Source organism: Cydia amplana, chromosome 13, assembly GCF_948474715.1.
Source record: "Cydia amplana chromosome 13, ilCydAmpl1.1, whole genome shotgun sequence".
In the NCBI taxonomy this organism is placed as follows: Eukaryota; Metazoa; Arthropoda; class Insecta; order Lepidoptera; family Tortricidae; genus Cydia; species Cydia amplana.
This window is the reverse complement of record NC_086081.1, coordinates 12558445-12581363: the sequence shown is the minus strand read 5'-3', so window position 1 is coordinate 12581363 and position 22919 is coordinate 12558445. Positions and strand designations below refer to the sequence as shown.

Sequence of the window (22919 nt, the reverse complement as noted above, 5' to 3'; positions counted from 1 at the left end):
ACGACTCCAATGTTTTAGCGCACGCGCACGTGCACGTCTCGCACACACAGCCAGTGTACTCTGGCCTTTATCAGTTATCTATTAAGCAAATCTCTGTAAAGTGCTAAAAAGATACCACGAATACTTGTTTGAATTGAAGATATGAGAAAAGATGATTTCGGCGAATATAATTAGTCTAAAGATGCGTAATAGAGGAAACCCAAACATAATCCCAAGTATCTAAAATAACAATATCATGAATGATTAAATAACATGAAAAGCGATGACAGGCAAAAGCGTCTATTAGAAGTATACTAACTAGATACTAAGCATGGTCATTTCTAAACTAAATTCGTTAAATAAAATGTATATTGTGTAAGCAAACATTTAAAATTCAAATATCAATGCCATTTGGTTTAGCACGTGTAGCCTTGAACAACAAGATAATAAGACGGACAACATAAGATAATAAAGTTAGAAAAAATGTTTATACAACGTTTAAAATTCACAAAGAGTTGAACAAATTTTCGTGACGATTTAATTTTAATAAAATAATAGTAAAAATATATTGCTCAAGGTCTAAGATATTGGGTAGATAGATCGAAAGATGCACATAACTTCTCTCAGTTGTGAACTTTAAATAATCAACCTGTATGAATATGTTAGTGATTAGATACATTAGGTGCAAATAGTAGATTACAGCAAAATGCAGTGACATTATGCATATGATGGGATCGCAACCAGATAAATAAATGATTCCATTAAATATGTAGGTTAAATACAAAATGAACAAAATGCGTACGTGTCGGAAGCCAGAGCAATATCTCGCAGCTCCTCAAACACTGGCGACAAAGAGAAATCAAGTTTACCCTCAGAAATAAAAATTAAAGAGGTCTTGATGGATCTAGTGTCGGCAGCGGCACCTTAGAGAAATACTACACGATCGTGGACGGCAGGCTGATTTTAAGCTTCGAGTAAAGGGGCCCACTGATTAACAGTCCGCCGGACGGTATCGGCCTGTCAGTTAGAAAAAAAAAATTGATAGCTCCGAACAACTGACAGGCCGATATCGTCCGGCGGACTGGTAATCAGTAGGCCCCTTTAAGGATAAACTGTAGAAATTTGACATCATATTTTTGGTCGTTTTGTAACAAAAATCGCTTTAACACATTGAGTGCCGAAAACCCGACTATCGGGTATTTTATGATTTCGGCCCCAGGCCAGACGACCCGATAGTCGGGATCGTGGTACTACAGATTTATACGACGAAATGTTTGTGGCCTATCGCGGATGTCTTGTTTGGCTGGTGGCAATGAATGTGTTAATTTCGAATTTTCGAAGCAAATGCAAAATCATTAGGCGGGTCCACACAGAACGAGTTGCCTCGCGAGGAAATTGCTGCGCGAAGCAGCTCGGTCGGTGGACACGTGCCTCGCTCGAGGCAATGCAGCCAAGGCACGTCTACACAGACCGAGCTGCTTCGGCAATTTCTTCACGAGGCAACTCATTCTGTGTGGACCCGCATATTCAAGTGTTTACTTTTTGTATACCTATATCATACATTATTCTTATAAATATCGCATTTATTATCATCACTATCACGGTCCACGATCGCGAGTATGTGAATGGATAATGTAATCTACGAAGAACACAACGGGAGGTCCAGTCAATCAATTATTTTGAAAATCTAACTGGTTTTCTAAGGATATCGGCCTCAAAAGTCGCTGGGCGATTTCGCACTTGTAATTGACAACGTGCTTGTCCAGTCGCCATCAGATACATCGGAGCGGCCAAGGTGTTCACAAATATCTGAACATGGCCTCTATTGTCAAGATGTTAACCTTTTCAACGCCAACAGCCACTAAAGTGGTCGAGTGCTGTCATGCCCATGACGCCAACAGCCACTAAAAATGCTATGACGGACGCTGTCAAAGCAATTTTCCTTCTGACAGATAAGGTTTATTTTCGCTCTTCATATTGCAACCATTTGGCGTATAAGCCACATTTTAGCATGGGACGAAAAGCGTTGAAAAGGTTAAAGTGCTTGTTCAGATATTTTTGAGCACCTTGGCCGCTCTGATATAGGTATCTGATGGCTACTGTTCATTGGTCGTAAAATTCTGTATCGTCAAAGATATGTTTACACTTTTGCACCTTACTCCTTTGTAATAAGGCGAAAAATGTAAACATATCTTTGAAGTCGACTGTACTAGAGTGCACAGCACAGTGGCTTTCGAGACCGACCGTACAGACCGCTTCACCAAAGTTGACGTGAATGGAATGAACTAAACGAATGTAACCACTCATTCGATTGCCAGAGTGACTTTCCATCTTATCACCATGTACAGTTGGCCAAACTACTGCGTTGCATACAAATATATTTATGCCAGGGTGCTTGGGAGAATCCCGAAAGATATTTAACGGTATCCTCTTAATCATATTTAAAATAAGGTCAACACATAGGGGCTATTCATAAATTACGTAATTTCAAATTGGGAGGGGGGGGTGTCTGGTCATCGGATGATGGTAGCATAACGTAGGAGGAAACGGGGTAATTCGAAGCATGATCTTTGGATGATTTTAGGGGGGGAAAAATAGATGACGTAATTTATTAACAGCCCCATTGTAACTGGCCTTCACAATATGGCCTATTTACACATTGATTAGTGTTTATTGCGAGTTAATACCACAGAACAAGTTAGAATGGCGATGCGAGCAGGGTACGTGTCGCCGCCGGTTTTGAGCAAACGCTCGCATGCTACTCGCCCGCGCTGACCGAAAAACGAAGTAAACATGCCTTTTGCGCCACAATAACCTTCAGATTAAGAAGCCAGACATCAAATCTGTCTAAAGGAGGCGTATCCATTCACCACGCACACAAGTTTTTACTACCGTTGCGCGAGTGTTAGTAAATGTGGAGAGGAACGAGCGGCGACACCGGTTCCGATACTAACTGCGCGCGATAGCCATTCTAACCTCTTTAATAATGTTCTGTGATTAATACATTTGCTACATGCGTGTAGTGGGAAATGTCATCATCATCTTCCTCGCGTTGTCCCGGCATTTTGCCACGGCTCATGGGAGCCTGGGGTCCGCTTGGCAACTAATCCCAGTAATTGGCGTGGGCACTAGTTTTTACGAAAACGACTGCCATCTGACCTTCCAACCAAGAGGGTAAACTAGGCCCGTATTGGATTAGTCCGGTTTCCTCACGATGTTTTCCTTCACCGAAAAGCGACTGGTAAATATCAAATGATATTTCGTACATAAGTTCCGAAAAACTCATTGGTACGAGCCAGGGTTCGAACCTGCGACCTCCGGATTGCAAGTCGCACGCTGTTACCGCTAGGCCACCAGCGCTTTTTTTAGGGAAATGTATGGCAGCTATATTCCATTCATAAACGTCAGCTTTGGTGAATCGATATCTAAGTATTCTGAGTATATAATTTTGTCAATAATCCGACGCAACGTCGATAGAAAAAAACTCTTTTTAATAAAATTGTCTTCGGTTACCGCGATAGTTACTCATGAAATAAAACTATTAAAGCGGATTATATCGCGTATATGGGCATTTTCACTTAACTGTGCACTTTAAAGCGCGACTTAAGTCGTGTTTCAGTAAGGTGTACATTCCTGACAAAATGTATGGGATTTGACATTGACCGTCAGTTTTGTAACGATTGCTAACTGGCCGTTAAAGGTGCACAGTTAAGTGAAAATGCCCTTATTGAATTAATTTATACTACATCCCGACGTTTTGAACCCTTTACAGCGTTCGTGGTCAACGGGTGATTGAGGAAAAATATACGCGATATAATCCGTTTTAATAGTTTCATTTCTTTTTAATAAAATTTAGTGGTGCCTTTTTATTTCGTAACAAAATTAATTAATCAAGTACAACTTACCATTTGGCACGTTTCGACCAATCTTTGGGCGTCCAATGCAAGCATTTCGGGTCTATCTTGAGCGTTCGTTTCTCCATACTCTTTTCGTGTTGCTGCATCAGTTCCTGGATAAGTCGAGAGATATCTAATCGGGAATGGATTGCGTGCTGGCCATCAATAAACACGGCATTTCAGAAAACAAATTTGCAAAAAAAAACGTGCAAACAAAAAAAACAAACAGCTAATAAAAGGCTAAGTCACACGAAGCAAGCCAACGCCATACACAGACCAGACATCCTATAGACTGAGCATAGTAGCGCTACCCCCTCTGCCACAAATATACGGTAGTTTTACTCCATTTTCGAGTCAAAGTGTCTTTGTGTGACGTCCGTGTCTTTGAACGGACCAATCACGGCACGAGACTCGCTCACCTCGTCCCCCGCACCCCAGTATTTTTGGCAGCATCGGTCTCATGAAATAATTGCTCTAAACTCCGTCTAGAGGATTCTTAGTCTATGTGCGCACCCCTCCAAGGCATTTACGCTCACATCTACAGAGTACAGAGGCAACCCACACAAATTCAATAATAGTCTGTACGTTTGTAGTATATGTGTGTTAGTGTGAGTTGCGTCTATGAGATGGGAAGGGGTGCGCAGTTTAAAAATCGTGTGTTATCTATTTCATAAATGTAGGTATATTTACTAGTAGATAAGAATCTACTCGTAAATGTACTAACGTAAGTCTAACTTCAACAAAAGTTAACAAGCTTTCATTGCTATCTAAATTGTTCTTATAAGCAGTTACAATAAGACATATTATTGCGTAACGAATGGTAAAAATGGGACAGATTTTAAAATAAACCACTCAAAAGCTCGATTTTACTGATGGCCAGTATAATTCTAAGTGTAAGGCCTGAGTGGACGCTCGGAGCGGAGCGTTCGGCGGGGCGTGCAGCGTGGCTGTGGGCTCACGCGTGATGTGAGCAGCGTGCACTAAGGCCGCTCCTATACGCTTGCATTTGTTTAACATGCACGCCGCACGCCCCGCCCCGCCGCACGCCCAACTCGAGCGTCCACTCAGGCCTTAACACTAATGCCGCGACCGTTTAAGAGCCAATTGAAAATAATACCTGAATAACTTATGAATTTTGAATTAAAATTAAAAATTGTACAAAATGAACAGATTGCTGTTTTTCAATACTAGTACAGTCAGCAGCAATAGTTGCTAAGCGCGCGTGGTGTTCAAAATGACCTTGACGCGACTTTATTGTTAAGAGAATAAGAGCGCGCCAAGGTAATTTTGAACACCTCGCCCGCTTAACAACTTCTGCTGCTGACTGTAGTACATATTAGTTGATTAACACTTTTCATTCATTCGTGCATATATATAAAGGTCACAAAAACGACAACAACAATTCAAAAACCACTAGATATGTATAAGGATAATGAATAGGGCGCATTATTTTTTCGATTTTAAATAAAATGCTACATTCGTTGCTTGACAAATAACATAAACCACAAGGTGAATGTGACCGAAGACAGCCATCTATACAGTACAGTTCTAGTGCATCAATATTTTCCATCGTAGGTATTTTCACGGAAACATATTGTGACGTCCCACGGATAAAGGTACCTTATGGCCGTTGGCGCTTACGCTATTATTAACGCCGCTCCGCCGCCGCGCGCTATTATTGCGGCGCTATGCGACGTAAGCGCCAAGTGACATAAGGTACCTTTTGCCGTGGAACGTCACATATGAACGTGTCTTGCTATTTCAGTCAGTCTCGTTACAAAAATTATCGTGGTTGACTGAAGTATGACAAACACGAACGTTTCATCACTACATCTGTATTAGTATTTTGACAGTCGCACTAATGTAATTTAGCTCGATAAACTTTAAACAAACTTTTCACCCGACTATGTCCAAGCAAAAAAAAAAATTAGTTACAATTTTACTTGAATTTCACGTTTCGTTTTCAGTTTTAATAATGAACCAGGGATGTAGCGAATATCCGCATCCGCATCCGCAACCGCGGAACTTCCGCATTATTTTCAACATCCGCATCCGCATCCGCATAAAATCGATGCGGATTTAATGCGGATGCGGATGTGGAACAGGTCGGCACAGGAACGTCTTAGCATCTGCGTAAGTGCTAGACTGCTAGGTAATTTAGTCATTAACCAAAAAAAGTTAAGCAGTCAAGCGTGAGTGGGACTTAATATACGGAACCCTTGGAACGCGAGTCCGACTCGCACTTGGCCGGTTTATTGAAATAAAAATTACTAAAATGTAATATTTGACGTGGCTTAAAGGACTCGCATCCAGGCCATAACTGTTAAAAAAAAAAATATTTGACGTTTTTTTGTTTTTTTTTGGTTGGTTTGGTTGGTTTTACTATCTTGACATCCGCATCCGCATCCACGGATGTGAGCCGTTAAAAATCCGCATCCGCGGATGTGAGCCGTTAAAAATCCGCATCCGCGGATGTGAGCCGTTAAAAATCCGCATCCGCGGATGTAAAAAAATCGGCATCCGCAACAGCCCTGTAATGAACGTAGGAGTAGGATTCTAGTACGAATGACTCTTAAGCGGTCGCGGCAACCAGGGTCAAGGCAACCACAGCAGTACCTGATTAACCGAGATGATGTACTGGCCCTTGTAATAGTTGATCAGGTTAAGGTTCTGGAGCGTGCTGATCACGTCTTCCTTCTTAATGCTGGTCAGTTCGCAGATTTCACTGGAAAAGTATACTTGGTCAACCAGATCTTGACAGTAGAAAAAGGCGGCAAATTTGAAAAATGTAGGCGCAAGGAGATATCGTCCCATAGAAAATTTGAATTTCGCGCCTTTTTTTACTGACAAGATTTGGTTGACCAGCTATATAAGTGTTTTTTTTTTTAGAAGAAATGGTTGGTAAGTACTCGTGAAATAACAATATGCGCTGCTTGCACCCTCGCAATAGCGCGGGGTTAAGCGGTTAAACCGTTAATACAGTGTCAAAATGAACTCGTACCATGGTAACTCTAGGGTTAACCGGTTAACCCCGGGTTAGTGGGATGGGTGGTGCAAGTGGCGTTAAGAAACATTTTAAAACGGCAATTCTATTCGAAATCGTGATTGTCTTGCAAAGACTACGTGTTTGGCGTCCACGAATTGAAGCAACGAGAAAAATATAGATTCATCAAAATTTCACTGCGTTTATGACAATATACCTAGTGAAAGTGCCAAATTTTGACGATTGATAAAAATTTCGAAAGACAATTAAATGTCAATACTAGCGACCCGGCCCGGCTTCGCACGGGTTCACAAATTAAACCTTCCTCTTGAATCACTCTATTTAAAAAAAACCGCATCAAAATCCGTTGCGTAATTTTAAAGATCTAAGCATACATAGGAACAGACAGACAGCGGGAAGCGACTTTGTTTTATACATGTAATGACATTGTATTGTTGGTGATCAGTGACGCAGGCTTTGTAAAGTGGACACAAACAGAAATGTACTCACCATCACCTTAACTCAACACTACAGCTTTTTGGAAATTATCCGCAACTTGTACATTTGTACTGGTAAGTGGCGCAATAATACATAAGGTAAACGTACTAGTGCTCGACATGCTAATGCCCAATAAAGTGTTATTCAATAGAACTTGCTAACTATGTAAACAAAAGTTACTAGTAAATTGACATTCAGTGTCAATTTCAGTATGGCGGTTTGTTTACATAGTTAGCAAGTTCTATTGAATGACAGTTTAGATGACACCCTGCTGTCACCTCTATTGACAATTACTTAAGTTTCAAGATGACATGTACTGGTACCGCGTCGAGCACCAGTACGTTTATAGTATGAATCATCTGAGATGATTTTTTCGGGCTCGGGCCCTAGTCTGTTAAACAAAAGGTATTGTTTCTTTTATGCAGTGCTTACACCTGTTTACTGCTAATAGACCCTACATAAGTAACGGGAACAAACCCGTTTAAAAAGCAAATTTATCATTCTATTTATATGGTTGTAATGGTAATGGGTTGTTTCATGAATTTGAATTCATGAAACAACCCATTTGGAGACAACACGTTTTGTTATCTCCAAAGAAAAGATCACCCTGATTGTTCTCAGAATGAGCTGTCACATAAATTTGAACCTTAATACTATCACGATAGTTGCTTTTTAAACGACATGGTTACTTTGGCACGTGCTGAAGACCGCTCTTAAAAGAAACAAAGGCTTTTGTTTAACAGATTAGTGCTCGAGCCCGTAAAAATCATCTGAGATAATTCATACTATACCTTACATGTAATGTATCTTTAGCTCTATAGGTAATTTTATTATACCTACAAAGCTAAAGTCAACTACTTTTTACTTACTTTATAGTAATGATGGGTTTCTCATTATCGCCAACTGGTTTGCTGTGCATCAGAATGTCCAGGATGGTCTGTGCCCAGTAGCTCCAATAAGAGTGCAGACCTAAATCCGATAGCGGCTTTGACGAACCCGATTAGCCCCATATATAAGCTACATACTATCTACTTACTTTATAGTAATGATGGGTTTCTCATTGTCGCCAACTGGTTTGCTGTGCATCAGAATGTCCAGGATGGTCTGTGCCCAGTAGCTCCGTTAAGAGAGCAGACCTAAATCCGATAGCGGCTTTTGCGACCCCGATTAGCCCCATATATAAGCTACATACTATCAACTTACTTTATAGTGATGATGGGTTTCTCATTGTCGCCAACTGGTTTGCTGTGCATCAGAATGTCCAGGATGGTCTGTGCCCAGTAGCTCCGATAGGAGAGCAGTCCTAAATCCGATAACGGCTTCTCTGGCGACCCCGATTAGCCCCATATATGAGCTACATACTATCTACTTACTTTATAGTAATGATGGGTTTCTCATTGTCTCCAACTGGTTTGCTGTGCATCAGAATGTCCAGGATGGTCTGTGCCCAGTAGCTCCGATAAGAGAGCAGTCCTAAATCCGATAGCGGCTTTTCCGGTGACCCCGTTTTGCCTTCGAACTTGGACAGTTCGTAACCTGTGGAAATATAAACCCAAAATGTAGTTAAGGTGACAAATATACTAGTCTATGTAATAAAAAGTAAATAGGTATGTGGTTAAGGTGCAGTGAGTTCAGGTACTTTTCTGAACGCAGCTGGTTGAGCACTGAGCGGACGGCCGTGCGGGCCCAGGATCGCGAATATCATTGAATGTGTTTCAATTGTTATTTTAAACAAGAATAAATTAGGTAAAGAGTTAGATTTTTAATGATAAAGATAAGAGTTTATTCAAGTTACACCGGCTCCAACCCTACACCTCTGCCTCGAGAAGATTTAAATCCCCCCTCAATTAGAGGAGGGTATCCCAATATGGGACCGGCAACAAGTTTCTGAAAATGTAATATGATTTCTGGCGAATGCCGTTGACCGCAAGAAACTGTAACGGGGGAGCTAAAAGTTAAAAATAAACTTCATAGTACCATGGTAATATTTGTTCATATACTTACTAAATTCTATGAGAAGTTTTCCATATCCTTTTCTTTGGTATGGAGGTAGAGTCAGTATACACGCTACATTGTAGTCTTCTGTACTTTCTTTCTCTTTTGAAAAATATCCTACTATGTGAAACCCTGAAAACAAGATACATAGATATAAATCAGTAAAGTTGGCGATAAGTTGAATCCATCCTCTTAAAAATCGCCAAGTACACAAATCCGCAATCGCCGAACATCTTCTTACATCTGGCACAAATCACTGGATTGAGTTGTATAGACCAAAAGTTGTCTCCACTGAACGCCATTATTATCCTCGAGTTGTGCGAGAGCAATTGAAATCAAGAAACACCCCAGGAACCAGTGATACAGAAGTTAAAGCCAAAGGATCTATCTTCGGACGTGTGCGTGGATATTGTGAGTGTTGCGTGTCGGACTATTGACAATAATTAACATTATGTGTAGTGGGTGGTTTGAAAATGTGATGTCTACCCCAAACTTTTTCATACGCTTTTCGTCGGGTAGTTACTCAAATCTCTGTTTTGACATTTTGTTGGGACATCAGTTAGCCGCGACCATGACCAGTGAAACCTGTGTAGAAACGTCGGTAAATAAAGGTAATTGAATAAATTTCGCGTTAGACCCGTCTATAAATGTGAGTTAATATGTGTTCAAAACGCGAAAGTTTTAAATATTATATTAGTATAATGTACCCTATTTGAGAGTAAAAACAGGTGAAAAAGTGAGTTGCTATTGTCTGATAAGGTTTTTTTTATCTGTAAGACGTTACAAGGATAATTTAATATATTTCACACACACCCCTAGAGTCAAACTCAAACCGTCATAACATAGAACAAGAATGGGTCTTAGTATAATGTCTTGTGGTCGAGGAACAACTTTGCAAGTAAGCGGAGGTTCTGCGCGTAGCACTTATTCTTCCGTCCGACGATCTCGAAAAACGAGATACTGCCTTTGCGGTAGATTTCGGTGCCGGGTGTTTTACCGTTAATTTAATATATTTCACACATACCTCGGATGATTTGTGGGCTAAAATAACAAAACCGCAAAAGGCAGCAAAAATAAAAAAAGCGGCAAATCTCGACGGCTTTGGCGGGATGATCTCGACGCCTTTGGCAGGAACTGGTGGGAGACGGGTCAAGACCGGGATACGTGGAAATAGGAGGGAGGCCTACCTACTAGACACATCACATATATCCTCTATCCGACAAAGAGCAACCGGCCGCCCGTATTTCTAGCGAGGACCGATTGACCCGCACAAAAAAAAAAACAAAAAAGGAGGGAGGCCTTTGCAGAGCAGTGGGACACTCTAGGCTCAATAAATAAATAAATAGATAAATAAAATAAAAACATACCTCTAGAGTCAAATTCCGTCATAACATAGAACAACAAAGGGTCGGTGTCGTAGTACAGGGTCTTGTGGTCCAGGAACAACTTGGCCAGCAAGCAGAGGTTCTGTGCGTAGCATTTGTTCTTCCGTCCGTCGATCTCGAAAAACGAGATACTGCCTTTGTGGTAGATTTCGGTGCCGGGTGTTTTACCATTAATTTAATATATTTCACACATACCTCGGATGATTTGTGGCTAAAATAACAAAACCGCAAAAGGCGGCAAAAATAACAAAAGCGGCAAACCTCGACGGCGTTGGCGGGATGACCTCGACGCCTTTGGCAGGAACTGGTGGAAGACGGGTCAAGACCGGGATACGTGGAAATAGGAGGGAGGCCTACCTACTAGACACATCACATATATCCTCTATCCGACAAAGAGCAACCGGCCGCCCGTATTTCTAGCGAGGACCGATTGACCCGCACAAAAAAAAAAAACAAAAACGGAGGGAGGCCTTTGCAGAGCAGTGGGACACTCTAGGCTCAATAAATAAATAGATAAATAAAATAAAAACATACCTCTAGAGTCAAATTCCGTCATAACATAGAACAAGAAAGGGTCGGTGTCGTAGTACAGGGTCTTGTGGTCCAGGAACAACTTGGCGAGCAGGCAGAGGTTCTGCGCATAGCACTTGTTCTTCCGTCCGTCGATCTCGAAAAACGAGATACTGCCTTTGCGGTAGATTTCGGTGCCGGGTGTTTTACAGTTAATTTAATATATTTCACACATACCTCGGATGATTTGTGGGCTAAAATTACAAAACCGCAAAAGGCGGCAAAAATAACAAAAGCGGCAAACCTCGACGGCGTTGGCGGGATGACCTCGACGCCTTTGGCAGGAACTGGTGGGAGACGGGTCAAGACCGGGATACGTGGAAATAGGAGGGAGGCCTACCTACTAGACACATCACATATATCCTCTATCCGACAAAGAGCAACCGGCCGCCCGTATTTCTAGCGAGGACCGATTGACTCACACACAAAAAAAAGGAGGGAGGCCTTTACCGAGCAGTGGGACACTCTAGGCTCAATAAATAAATAGATAAATAAAATAAAAACATACCTCTAGAGTCAAATTCCGTCATAACATAGAACAAGAAAGGGTCGGTGTCATAGTACAGGGTCTTGTGGTCGAGGAACAACTTGGCCAGCAGGCAGAGGTTCTGCGCGTAGCACTTGTTCTTCCGTCCGTCGATCTCGAAAAACGAGATACTGCCTTTGCGGTAGATTTCGTTTCCGGGTGGGTGCTTTAGCTTGCATTTGATCTGTCGACAAATAATAACAGTAAGGCCGACTTGTACCATTCCGCTAACCCGGGGTTAACCGGTTAAACCTGGAGTAACCATGGTTACCAGTACAATTTGACACAATACAACTCCAAAAGAAGAAGAAATCAATTTGTTGCTAAAACAAACTTTGTTTACTATGATGTCAATTGCTAGACGAGTTCATTATTGTAAAATAAGGAGCCGTTATTTTCATAATACGAAACTTTCTTTACTTTTGCATGATTGAAAGAAAGAAAAGCACCCTACTTTTAGTGCCCACTAAAAGTACTTATCTAAGTAGTTTTTTTTTTCGAACAGTCTCTACCCGGACATATTCGGCAGATTCCCATTTTCTTTGAGTGGTTTGTGGTAGGCATCAGTTCGGTAAAACATCAATTAGTAGTAGGGAAGCCGATTTATGTTAGAAATACTGCATTAAATACAGGTACTTACCAAGTGCCTCTCCAAGCATTTTCTACTTTTCCTGTATTTTAAACAGAAGTCGCATATGTATATACAGGGGAGGTTCACCATTTCCTGAAAAAGAAATACACATTAATAAACACTTTACGTAAATATTAGATACTAAGACAGGTAACTACGACTGCCAGTGTCTGTTCGACCTTAAGGTCTAATTTTGAACACCAAGCGAATGCGTGGCGTGTACCGCGTGTATTGCATTACAAAAGCAAATCGATGGTTTCTATTATAAGGTCCGTTAGAATAACGAGTGTATCAAAAACCTTTGTACTTCCATGCTACTGACATTGAATCCGTCCCTCTTTAATTAATACACTTAAAAAAGACGGGTAGTCTATCTCGCGGCGAGATACTGTCGCGCCAATCATGTGCTAGGCCTACTGGTGCCTTAAAACTAGGGGGTTGACCAAAAATAGGATAGTTTACTAAATTATCAAAAGCTATGTGTACCTGTGGGTATGGCGCGAAGTACCAGGGCCTGATCCGATGCTTGCCGAGCTCTATCATCTCGATGTTCTTCATACGCGTGACGAGATCGTCGTGGCCATGCGCTACTAGGGAGCCGGACTGTCGCGGTCTCGTGGTCGGTGTGGCCTCTTTACTTACTTATTGCCTCTTATAGTCACTTGGTCGACAGTGACATATGACCAGTTAAGGATAATTATGTATGTACCTGTGGGTAGGGCGCGAAGTACCAGGGCCTGATCCGATGCTTGCCGAGCTCTATCATCTCGATGTTCTTCATACGCGTGACGAGATCGTCGTGGCCATGCGCTACTAGAGAGCCGGACTGGCGCGGTCTCGTGGTCGGTGTGGCCTCTTTACTTACTTATTGCCTCTTATAGTCACTTGGTCGACAGTGACATATGACCAGTTAAGGATAATTATGTATGTACCTGTGGGTAGGGCGCGAAGTACCAGGGTCTGATCCGATGCTTGCCGAGCTCTATCATCTAGATGTTCTTCATACGCGTGACGAGATCATCGTGGCCATGTGCTACGAGAGAGCCGGACTGTCGAGGTCTCGTGGTCGGTGTGGCCTCTTTACATACTTATTGCCTCTTATAGTCACTTGGTCGACAGTGACATATGACCAGTTAAGGATAATTATGTATGTACCTGTGGGTAGGGCGCGAAGTACCAGGGTCTGATCCGATGCTTGTCGAGCTCTATCATCTAGATGTTCTTCATACGCGTGACGAGATCATCGTGGCCATGCGCTACTAGGGAGCCGGACTGTCGAGGTCTCGTGGTCGGTGTGGCCTCTTTACATACTTATTGCCTCTTATAGTCACTTGGTCGACAGTGACATATGACCAGTTAAGGATAATTATGTATGTACCTGTGGGTAGGGCGCGAAGTACCAGGGCCTGATCCGATGCTTGCCGAGCTCTATCATCTCGATGTTCTTCATACGCGTGACGAGATCGTCGTGGCCATGCGCTACTAGGGAGCCGGACTGGCGCGGTCTCGTGGTCGGTGTGGCCGCGCCTGATGCGCTAGCATCGCCTTCTTCCCCAGCCTCTGACTGTGAATAGTGGAAAAACAATGGTTAATTAACATTCTTCTTGTTATTAAATATAATTATTTGCTAGAGAACAACGATTTAGGGTAACATTCCATTTCTGACTGCAGCTACACTACTGGTACTGAACGCGTCGCTGTTACTGTCAATTTCCACAGTAAAATGAACAGTAGTGCAGCTGCGGTTGGAAATGGACTGTCACCTTTAGTCGTAACCCAGAAAATTTTTGAGCAAGTCACAATAAGTGGACTAAAACCTTACGAATATTTTAAATAGTTATTTGTTTTACAAGGGGGCAAGGCACGAGGGTTAAACAACATTTGCCCCCGAGTGAAACACGACATTTTTCACCACACCAACCCAAAGAAAATATTAACTGTAAGATATCAAACAAAATCAAATCCAAATGACAGGCTGATATCGTCCGGCGAACTGGTAATCAGTGGGCCCCTTACGGGGTTAATCTGTCTGAAGATGTATGATTAACTCGACCACGATTAACGATTGTTATTTGGGTGAATCAACTTTTAGAATACTGATTTCGTGTCCCTAGACTTCCTAGCAAAAAAAAAACGATTTTTCAAAAACCATTTTGATTTTTTTCTTTTTGGGTTTACGCGGGCATTATTAGATACGTAAATACTTAATTAACACAATAAATTAACAACTTGATGAGATAAAAGTTACATTTACGGTAACGCAGTAGAAAAAGGCAAAAATGGTGTCCCTGATTTTTGTATGGGAGATAAGTTTTTTTCTCCTGCGTTACCGCACAAAATGTAACTTTCATCTGATCAAGTTGTTAATTTTAATGTGTTCTTAAATACTTTTGGATCTAATAACGCCCGTGTAAACAAAAAAGTAAAAATATCGACATGGTTTTTGAAAAATCATTTGATAGGGAGTCTAGGGACACGAAATTAAGTGTTCTAAAAGTTGATACACCCAATTGCAATCGTCTGCTCGGTCTTCTTTAGTATGAGGCCTATAGGAGCCCGGCACTGGAGTGCCAAAAGTTGGCCTTCGCCCAAAATGTAGGTATAACGGCGCTAAGAGAGAAATAACCCACCTTACTCGGGTAAAAACTTGGAGGATACAACTAAACGGAGTAGCCATTAACAGGCTTTCCCCTCTGTCGAAAATAGGCGGCCAACGGTCATACACAATGTATGGACTGACGTTTATCTGACATGGCTATTTTTACGTTACGCATACATTTGACGTTCCCCTCCCCCGCAAAAATCGGCAGACTGTTTTGTACAGAAAATTACAGACATGGCGTCTCCGTTTGATTATATCCTCCAAGGGTAAAAAGAATCTCACCTCGTTGTCTATAGAGTTAGCTTTCCGTTTCCTGTTCATCTTCTTGTGCAGCGCGGCGGCCAGCACGGCCTGGCCGTTGACGAGCGGCGGCTCGGCCAGCAGCGTGGGGCTCGCGGGCCGCGACACCAGCGCCCGGGGCTCCGCCATCGGCGTGCCGGGGACTGACACACAATCACATCATAATACATACATTAGACATGTGAGTGAATCAACTTTTACTTGTCACTCGTTGCCATGGTTACGTTCTCCTGGGTCACTCTTTAAAACCTGATTTTTAGGCATTTAAATTCACCAAACTCGCTTTTTTGTGATACTTATACACCCTTTCCATTGAGGGTCGTCTTCCAGCAGCGTGGGGCTCGCGGGCCGCGACACCAGCGCCCGGGGCTCCGCCATCGGCGTGCCGGGGACTGACACACGATCACATCATAATACATACATTAATTCATAATTCATAATTCTTTATTGCAACCATGGTATTACAAGGTGTTCTTATGTTAGTTAGTACAAGGGGTTAATCTGTCTGAAGATGTACGTTTAACTCGACCGCGATTAACGATTGATATAATTGCAATCGTCTGCTCGGCTCAGGTCTTCTTTAGTATGAGGCCTATACGAGCCCGGCACTGGAGTAAATGGTATATCGTATACCTGTTAGACATGTGAGTGAATCAACTTTTTCTTGTCACTCGTTGCCATGGTTACGTTCTCCTGGGTCACTCTTTAAAACCTGATTTTTAGGCATTTAAATTCACCAAACTCGCTTTTTAGGGTTCCGTACCCAAAGGGTAAAAACGGGACCCTATTACTAAGACTACGCTGTCCGTCCGTCTGTCACCAGGCTGTATCTCACGAATCGTGATAGCTAGACAGTTTAAATTTTGACAGATGATGTATTTCTGTTGCCGCTATAACAACAAATACTAAAAACAGAATAAAATAAAGATTTAAGTGGGGCTCCCATACAACAAACGTGATTTTTGACCGAAGTTAAGCAACGTCGGGCGGGGTCAGTACTTGGATGGGTGACCGTTTTTTTGCTTGTTTTGCTCTATTTTTTGTTGATGGTGCGGAACCCTCCGTGCGCGAGTCCGACTCGCACTTGGCCGGTTTTTTTTAAAGGGGCCTCGTTGTCTATAGAGTTAGCTTTCCGTTTCCTGATCATCTTCTTGTGCAGCGCGGCGGCCAGCACGGCCTGGCCGTTGACGAGCGGCGGCTCGGCCAGCAGCGTGGGGCTCGCGGGCCGCGACACCAGCGCCCGGGGCTCCGCCATCGGCGTGCCGGGGACTGACACACAATCACATTTTTTTTTTTATCTTTTTAGGGTTCCGTACCCAAAGGGTAAAAACGGGACCCTATTACTAAGACTACGCTGTCCGTCCGTCTGTCACCAGGCTGTATCTCACGAATCGTGATAGCTAAACAGTTTAAATTTTGACAGATGATGTATTTCTGTTGCCGCTATAACAACAAATACTAAAAACAGAATAAAATAAAGATTTAAGTGGGGCTCCCATACAACAAACGTGATTTTTGACCGAAGTTAAGCAACGTCGGGCGGGGTCAGTACTTGGATGGGTGACCGGTTTTTTGCTTGTTTTGCTCTATTTTTTGTTGATGGTGCGGAACCCTCCGTGCGCGAGTCCGACTCGCACTTGGCCGGTTTTTTTTAAAGGGGTTTTGTCACACAGTGACTATGTCACCCCTGTAGTGAGATCAAGTAATAATGTAGAAGCGTAGCATTACTTACACCACTACATTATTTTTAAGTATAGGTTGCACATCATCCTGACCTCGTCCGATACAGGCGATGCCAGGACGACGTTGCAACTCCCTAAGTTGGTAGTTTTGATAAATGTCATGTCACTCCTCAGCCTCGTGGACACGTTCCATCAACACATGATGGACGTCTTCTATTTTATCACACTCAGAGCAGTTTGATGTTGCAGCAAGTTTCATCAGGTGCTTGAATTTGTTTGAATCACATCCAGAGGCGGCTGGTAGCTATGTATTATGGGTGTTCACTCACAATAAAAAACAAAAACTAAACCTACACATTCAATTAACCGTCGCAAAGTACCTAGATGTCGGTTTCCGTCCACCCGGTCATTGAACTCTCTCATATATTTTCGGTATTACGAATATCTTGACGACCGATAGACGCCAACTGCAGTTCATTTTACAAATGGATATAATGTTTTTAATTAAATTTTATGGAAAGATGTGCTAAATTGTTAACACACCTGTTTCGGTCCAAACAAACTCACCGCACAGCCGTCGCCCGCGCCCGCGCCAAACACAAAACATAATATACCTAGGTAACACGAAAAACAAAATAAGCTAGTTACTTTTATCACATTCACACAACACAACCACGGTGTTTTTGGTTAGGATCTGATTTAAAAAATATATGTTTTTGTTTTTGAGTAACATTGCTACGAAAGTTCAAGGTCGTCCATAATTTAACTCGAGTCGATTTTGTAAACTTTTTCACAATCTCACGTTAAATTCATTCATTTTTAAACACCTCACAACAAACAAATTATGTGCTTTAACTGTTTAAACTCTTGTTTCATTATTTAGAATGAAAAAAAAAAAGCCAAAATTGCATTCCCGCACATACTTTAAAATTGACTAAGGTCTGTTTAGAAACAAGTGACAACAATATTAACATGGCGCGCGCCGCGCGCGGGATGCGCGCGCAGATCAACCGACTCGGAGCGCCGCACCGATTTTGCCTCTTCCCTCATAGAAAATATTTTTTCTACTCCAGCACTTAAATGTGTCAATTAAATGACTGACAGTGATATCTAAAGCAATGTCATTTGAATGCTTTGTCTATAGGCTCATAAGATGACTGCTAGCAGTCATCTTATGAGTATAATACAACTGCTTTATTTTTTTTAAAGATACAAGTTCCGATCATCTTGATTGAAAGAGGTATGTTTTCATTTACAATAATAACTCTTTTTTTTTTAAATAATAACTCAATTTTTTTTAAATAATAACTCTTTTTTTTTAATAATAACTCTTTTTTCTTAATAATAACTCTTTTTTTTTTTTTTCTTTTTTTTTTGCTGCAGCTGTCATAGAAAAAGTAATGTATGCAACAGCTCATAATTGGTTCTTAAAATTCTCGGGTCTTTTTTTACAAAACTCGACTACGTCTCGTTTTGTAACTTCGACCCTTGAATTTTAAGAACCCTTATTATATCACTGTTGCATAAACTACTATTGTTTCACGCGCGGAGCTCTGGTGAGACTTCTCTTTCGCTCTTATTGAATTTCCTATTGATCGAATGTACTAAATCTTTTTCCATAGGAGCGCAATCCAAAGCGCTCCGCTTCGCGCGTTACCTTTGATTTCTATGAAATTATAGGAGTACGCCGTGTAGGTAGACTAGGTAGTGGTGACTTGGTGAGCTGTCTATAAACTTATAATGAATAAAGGTTATTATTTAATTGGTATTGAGTTTTTTACGATCGATCTTAAGTAGTAATATATTAAATAGGTACCATAATTTCATTTTGATTATATATGGGAGTGCACCGCACAAGCGCTCCTTACGGCGGGCCGCGCCTGATCACATCATAAATCATTCATTAGACATGTACGAAAAGCTGTTACAACTGCGTCCACATTGCATACTGTAAGTTGGCGGTTAAATTCGTACGACCACGCATACTAAAGTCGAACTGCCTCTTGATGCACCCGTGAAATGCTTGCTGTGACCAACGGCTCGTGAGTATAGGCTCAAATGTGCATTTAAATATTCCTAAAAGTTGACTGGTAGAGAATGCCTCATAGAATTAAGTTCGATTTTTGTACGATTGTATTTTCTTTTGTGCAGTAAAGATTAAATAAATAAAGCCGATACATATATTTATAATATGATAAGTACTAGGTACTCGGTTATCCTCTAAAGTATAATCTACTATGAATTTCATGCACTAAGTATTTACAACACATCTAATTGCTTAATACTCTTACTAGACTACTACTATTACTACATACTTACCTATAAATTACACAAACCGAACTACTTTGGTTTAAAATTTTAGACCAGTAAATAATGTTTAAAAACATAACAATAAAAATACCTACGTACTAACTACTACCAAGGCTATGGTTAAAGTAATAATATAAAATAGTAGCGTTAAAATATTCCTTATAGAATTATAGACAACCAATTATAAACAACAACAGATTAAAAAGTTACAGATAATGTGCGGACATACCGGGTGCATTTTTGTGAACGGAACCATTGAGGGCTTCGCCATAATGTGTTCTTTCTGGGGCTTTGTGCTGTAACGGTGTCACACTAGCTTCTCTATTGGTATCGCTACTAGATTTCGGTATGTCATTGCAGACTCTATCATCTGCCAACAAAATATCACATTTACAGCCATAATATGACTTGCAATTTGCAAATCCAGACACACATTTTAGTAAATGCCAGACACATCAATTTGGAAATGAAGCTTATTTTATTTTGCCTGGGCATGAAGCACACATGTGTGACAATATAATGACAATTTTAACAATTGGCTGTAAAGTAAATAGAAGGAATAAATCACCAAATAGCTGCATGCATGAACTAAAAAAACATGCGATAAAACCCATGGCACCACTATTCTTTGCTTCTAATTAAAGTAAGCATTAAATCTGTTCTGACAAGTATCATTCGATGTCATTAGCCGGGTCCACACAGACCGAGCATACGCGCGAGGCAATTTCCTCGCGCACAAAACGGCCAGAGTAGACGTGCCTCGCGCGTGCCGCCTCGTCCGAGGGGCTCGCTCTGTGTGAACCCGGCTATTAAACAGCTTGTAAAAATATTTTAAGAATGCCGCTGTTACTATGTTACAAACATATCATTTACTAATAATAGGTAATGAATGCAAATATAAAAATCAATATAGGTCTTTATATTAAAGAACAAAAGCCATTACATGCAACCTTTGTAACATGAATAATATCCCGTACAAACTACATCTTGGTATAAAAAATATCATGTACATGTTACTCCATGTAAAGTGTAACTCCTGGGCCATCCCATGGATGCTGAGATAGGGGCGTCTAGTACTTACTAAAGGGCCTGGGGCCTATGGTGACCAAGACTGCAAATGAGCCACTGTCAATGTATGTGTGCCAAGTTTCAACCAATTTAATTTAGCCGTTTTTGCATGAAAGACTAACAAACATCTTACCATCAACAAAAACTTTGACTTATTAACACAATCTAATGTTCATTTATGACTTTTTAAAGAATTTTGTATCAATGAGATAGTTTCTCAAACCCAGTTAATGTTGATATCAAAATATAGTCTGTGTGGAAAGAGAAGAGTTGTGGAATGTATGGGAACCAATACACTTTCCGCACAGACTCCAGTATTAAATTTGCTTCATTCAGCAAGCCAGGCATTTTATAAAAGAAAACAGCATTCTTAAAACATTTTTCATAAAAGCATACCAAATACAGCTAGTATTAACTGTGCAAAGAACCATGTACCGGTGACTTTGAAACTAAAAACATCAAAACACATACTAATAACATGAGGCATAATGCCACCTCCTGAACCAATGTGTGTTTTCTTCGGAGTGGTGGTCCCGGCGGGGGCGGGGGCTCCATCTCTCCGGGGGAACTGCACCTTGCGAGTATCCAGCCAGGACTCGGCCACCCATTCATCAAGACGCTTGTTGACTGAAATTTTATAATTTGGTGTAAATACTTGCTAATCACACTATTTTTACTGTAAATAAAATGGTTTGTAGAGTCACACCTGTCCTGATTCAAAATGACTAGTTTAGCTCTAATATTTTTCGGCAGGGACCACACAACTTTCCTCGTTAAAAGTCTTTCAATGGGTGTCCCTTTAAGACCGCTAACCCAGAGAAAGACTTACCGGTTTGAACTGCTAGCCCATTCATTTGACTATCCCTGACCAAAAAACTATTAGATATGTTACTGTAATCTATATATAGATCACTTCACAATTTCATCACCACTTAAGATCACCTAATGACTAAAATGATTTAATGTTTCATAATGGTGGGACAATCAAGAGCATAATCTCAATTTTCATAATAATCTAATATGCCTGTTTGAATTGTAAACAAAATACAAATGTGGTAAATATATGAAGTTAAAGCAGAGACTTATAAACTTTATGGAGGGAAGAAAGAACAACAATGTTTTGTTTGATATCAAAACATAATGACAACAACTTACAGTCAACATAATGCACGTAGTAGCCTCGTTGTCCGCGAATCTCTTTAATACTTATAATTTCTGCTAAAGGCCAGTCATTGCCTCCCTGCATGCGAACAGGCAATCTACAGCCTTCTACCAATGCAGCCTGGAAACAATTTTTGAGTTGATTTTTTTTGTCACATACAAAGATAAATGATATATCATTCAAAAGTTAACTTACTGCTGAATCACAAAATGTAGTAAGTTCCTCATCGTTTTCGTTCATTATGCTAAATATTTACAATTAAACCCAAAAAGCAAAAGCTTGCTATCTAAGTAACTGTCAAGTCAACACTAAAACGTCAGTTGAAAAAATACCACAGACAACATATGTTGATGAACATGAATGAGGCCAGTAAAAAAAAACATAAAATACCCTAAGTGCCCAAACACACGAGCGCTTCTTCAACGTTACGCGCGTTAAAAAGCGCTTGAATCTGTCTGCACGCCAAAGAGTAGTAGAGTAAGACCAAAGAAAGTCTGCAGCGCTAGATTAAAAGTAGTTTTTAAAAATCAGTATGCGACAACACCACAGAAAATGGATTAAATAGTCTTGATACTTGTGAAATTTCTACCATATTTACCGTCTATGAAAAAATTAAGCTGTATGCACAGCTTAATTTTTATGGTAAAATAAATTTCATTCCAACAATAGATGTCACTATTAATATGTAGACATAACTAATATTGATAAATAATATTGGGAGAATGTGACATTTGGCTTCATCAAAATTAATAAGCTTTTGTAATATCCGCGACGGCGGTAAATAGGTACAGAGGGCCTACCGCGAACACCGAAGTTCTCAATATGCGGGCATCTTTCTCTTTTACTCCCATTAAGGCGTAATTAGATTGACAGAGAAATTGCCCGCAATTTGCGAACTAAAGTTTTCGGAAAACGAAATAAACCAATATAAACAATAAACATATATTAAAAATAAATTTTAGCTTTAACTAGTAAGTACCATGCCGTGAGCATAAGCATGGAGGTTGTGGGTTCGAGCTCAAAACCCGGCTAGTACCAATGAGTTTCTCGAAATATTAGAGGAAGTTCATAAGTATGCCTATACCTATTAGGTGTGTTCAATTTGCTGTGAAACCTTAGTCTAAACCAATATTATATTATCTAAGTAGGTACATATGGTGAAGTATTAAGATGTTTCATTCCACTTACCCGTCATCAACTCCAAATTTTGTAAACATTGTCGTTTTTCAGCTTGAATCGCCTCGTGCTGACTTTTTACAAGTGTAAAATTATTCGTCATGCGGAAAAGTAACTCCCGCACGCCAGTTTTGTAAGGTTTCACCATGTTTATTC

The 22919-nt window shown here is 40.8% G+C and overlaps 1 protein-coding gene across 1 annotated transcript; it reads right to left on the bottom strand.

The window, feature by feature from the left end:
* Nucleotides 1-702: 702 nt before the first annotated feature.
* On the bottom strand, nucleotides 703-21888 carry LOC134653511 (histone acetyltransferase Tip60). The gene is made up of 14 exons (XM_063508881.1): nucleotides 21783-21888; nucleotides 21581-21707; nucleotides 20897-21052; nucleotides 19596-19727; nucleotides 16972-16989; nucleotides 15348-15490; nucleotides 13842-14027; nucleotides 12473-12556; nucleotides 11815-12016; nucleotides 9361-9483; nucleotides 8730-8892; nucleotides 6492-6600; nucleotides 3885-3988; nucleotides 703-821 (listed from the first exon to the last, which is right to left on the bottom strand). The coding sequence occupies exons 1-14, from the start codon at nucleotides 21825-21827 to the stop codon at nucleotides 815-817; spliced, it is 1599 nt and encodes a 532-aa protein (XP_063364951.1). The 5' UTR covers nucleotides 21828-21888; the 3' UTR covers nucleotides 703-814.
* Nucleotides 21889-22919: the final 1031 nt, after the last annotated feature.